This window comes from Tarenaya hassleriana, unplaced genomic scaffold, assembly GCF_000463585.1.
Source record: "Tarenaya hassleriana unplaced genomic scaffold, ASM46358v1 Cleome58, whole genome shotgun sequence".
Lineage (NCBI taxonomy): Eukaryota > Viridiplantae > Streptophyta > Magnoliopsida > Brassicales > Cleomaceae > Tarenaya > Tarenaya hassleriana.
The window spans coordinates 488005-491315 of NW_010968329.1; the positions used below are offsets into that span (position 1 = coordinate 488005).

General features: G+C 40.7%; 1 protein-coding gene across 2 annotated transcripts in view; it reads right to left on the reverse strand.

The window, feature by feature from the left end:
• Nucleotides 1–392: 392 nt before the first annotated feature.
• Nucleotides 393–3311, reverse strand: part of LOC104798792 (phosphatidylinositol 3,4,5-trisphosphate 3-phosphatase and protein-tyrosine-phosphatase PTEN2A-like) — a 5371-nt gene continuing 2452 nt past the window's right edge. For both annotated transcript variants that reach the window (XM_010520991.1, XM_010520992.2), the window contains exons 5-13: nt 3243–3308; nt 2870–3046; nt 2698–2784; nt 2524–2588; nt 2339–2415; nt 1614–1660; nt 1403–1533; nt 1248–1317; nt 393–1098 (exon numbers count right to left, since the gene is read on the reverse strand). In XM_010520991.1, coding sequence (XP_010519293.1) covers nt 616–1098; nt 1248–1317; nt 1403–1533; nt 1614–1660; nt 2339–2415; nt 2524–2588; nt 2698–2784; nt 2870–3046; nt 3243–3308 — 1203 coding nt within the window. In that variant the 3' untranslated portion in view covers nt 393–615. The remainder of the gene's footprint in view (nt 1099–1247; nt 1318–1402; nt 1534–1613; nt 1661–2338; nt 2416–2523; nt 2589–2697; nt 2785–2869; nt 3047–3242; nt 3309–3311) is intronic.

The window sequence follows — 3311 nt, forward strand, 5'->3', positions numbered from 1 at the left end:
GGGTAAATCGATTCTCTAGGTAGTGAGTTTAAGCTCGGGAGAGACAAACTCTGGAAGAAGTGCTTGAAACCCCCAATTGGAGATAAACCCTAAGACATTGTAGCATCACTAACCGTCCACGCGACTCATGAGGGATCCCGAACCTACAACGCCTCAACCCATCGTTTTACAAACCGTTAATTTTACTTGCTTTCTTGTATTCCGACACTTATCACAAACCACATTTTTACTTGACCACCAAATCTAACTTAGAGATAGACTAATACATCCTAATCCTCGTGTTCGACCCCGGTACTATAACTACCGTATACTTGCGGATAGTGGTACGAATCGGGTATTAAATATAAGACTCGGTGCGTGCCATCACTAACCAAAGTAAGAAAAATCGAATATAACCGACAAAATGGTAAGACATAATCAACAACATAAATGTGACTTGTGTGCAGTACATGTATATTTCACGCAGCACGAGCAATATAAAAGTATACTTCGACATCACAAATAACGACAAAAATGAAATTGAATGTTGACTGAACATGTAATAATATAATTTAGAACTGAATTTTCTTCTTTTGGGTAATCTTTTTATGTACAGATTCATCAATGAGACTTCCTTCACTCGCTTTCATACTCTTCTTCGTCTCCAAACGTAAACACTGACGCATCAGCTGCCATTACCTTGAACTCGCTCTCTGAGTTTGCAGCATCTAAACTCGAGGTCTTCTTTTCGGCTGCTTCAGCATTTCCCGGGATTCCCGAGATAGAGACATTCTCAAATGCTTGTGTTACCTTGGAAACTTGATCCGGGCTTCGTTTGGATTCAGTAGTTTGGGTAATGGGGGGAGTTTCACTCGGACCACATGAACCCGAGTGCCGTTTTCTGTGTTCGCTATCAGAGAATACATCATCTTTATTAGAGTTCCCGGTTTCTTTCTTCGATTCTGGATCCGCTTCAATGTTCTCAACCGGGGGACAATTAGATGAAGTTTCTTTCGGTGTCTCGGTTTTTGTTTGTGAACGAGGGGTTGTTGCAGGGGAAGTAGAGCAGATATCAGCAAGAACAACTTCGATCTGAAATCCAGGCGAAGGTAGCTTCCTCTGCATGTAATCAGACCGGAAAAAGTATCAGAAAAGAGAAACATGAGACCCAAAACGTGGGTTCGAAGAGAGCAATATGCTTAGAGATGATAGAGAGAAATAAGAACCAAAATTTTCCTTAAACGAGCAGTCAAGCATTCAGAAATTACCTTGTCGAACCCATCGAGGTCATCTGTATTCAGAATCTTCCTGTTCTCCATCATTCCCGTGTTTAACCAACTGAGATTCATCAAAGGCCACGAGGGCTTTGTAAGAAAACCAGAAAATGAAGGTTATTGAATTCAAGGTATATTAGTCTATTAACCAGTAAAAATCTCCTTGACGGTCATGAAAATGGACTTTGAAGTCCCCAGCTAACTCAGTCAGACCAGGCTCTCCCGGTAGGGCGAAGACCATAATCCCTTTCTTTGGTGCACTGAACCAAAAGTCTTCCGGCTGCATAACCATTAGAGTTTGTAAATGGTGCAACGCAAATCCACAACTGTTTCCCTAACAAAATAGGTTGGGTGACCCACCGAGAGATCCTTCGTCCTTGTGTGTTTTTTGGTGGAGAAGAGAACACCTGAATGTAAATTATGTGTACTACTAGTGTTAGATAAGCATGATTCAGAGCTTCGGTAATCCAGAAGCAATGTTATTTAACAAGGACTAGATATAAGGTGACTGTTCGGCTTTGAGAATTTTGACTGATAGAAACTGGACCGGGGTTTATATCCAGATAGTTTTGCCGCTATTTTGGGACGCAGGCGCATCCGACCGCTGTTTGAGGTGCGTCTGCCTCTTAATACTTTGATCAACTCTCAACTACTTTATGTTCTGCAGAAACTTGCCCTTAACTAAGGCCGGTCTCTACGGCCCTAGGAAACCCTAGGTATTATTATTGAATCGAAAATCCTAAAATCCCAAACCCAAAAATAGATAGATAAAACCAAAAGCCCCAAAGGTCAATTAAAGAAACAACTAACCCAAAATAGAAGAAAGACAACCCCGGACAGCTACTCGGCTGGGGCCTTTTTGGCCTCAACCTCTTCTATCTGGAGATCTATCAGTCCTTTCACAACATTGGCCGTTTGATCCATAAAATGATCCAAAAACCAGGTTTCAGAATCAAAACCAGTGACTAAATCATGAGCATTATTATGATTGGGAATTTAACTTTCAAACAATCTTCAATCCAAAATCAGATGGCGGCATCCAGTTCAAAATGGTTTGTAAAAAAAAACAATCATCACCAACTCACCGTTATGGTCTGAAACAGTGATGGATGGCCTGACCCAATACGGACACCTGTGAAGCCGAAAACCCCTAAGCATAGACCTAAAAAATAAGTATTTAATGGTATAGTTAGTCCCAATACACAACACCATGCATACCAAAAAATACACAACACCATGCAAGTTTAAGATATTTGTAACTGGAACTTACCTGCGACCCGGTTGGTTTTCCCCATTGAAATATGTCAAAATCCGTTCAAAGTATTTCACGTACCTCTAAAAACAGATGACTCAGACAGACTTGTTGGTTAGCATAAACAGTGTCAATAGAACAAGAAATTTGTTTCTAAATGAGATTGTCATGTAACCAGTAAAAAAGACTCACAATTTGGCTAGGTAACACAAGCCCTTTTCCGTCCACGCATCTTTTCTGGTTGTAGAAATCCATGCACTCTTCAGCTGTCGGAAAGAACTGGAAAAGACAATGAATACAGATTCCGTTTTGAAATTCCCAATAAAAGACATCGTGTTCAACAATGTCAGGATAAATATCTTACCTTCAGATACAGCAGAAGGCTTGAGATCATAAGCCCCGTCCTTGCCATTCCAGCTTTGCAGTGCACAACCACAACATTCTCTATGTCCTCCTTTAACCATGAGTAAGCACTTTGGCAAAATGATGAGATCAAATGGACCGGCGGGCAGTTATGATCATCAAATGGGAAACTGGCAACCTGACGACAAAGAAATCAAAGCCCTATAACAATTTTATGAGACAAATATAGGACACCAAAGAGTCTGTAGTTGTGGCCCCTCGGATTGTGACAATGTCAATACCCTACTAGGAATCATTAATCACAATGTTGCAGGGCATCTAAGGATATGCATGACGTCCAGATGACATGTGAATAAGGATATCAGATAGCATACCTTTCCTTCAAATAACGATACATCATACAACCTCTCTGAACAAAGATTGTAAACCTTGTATTTTCCCTA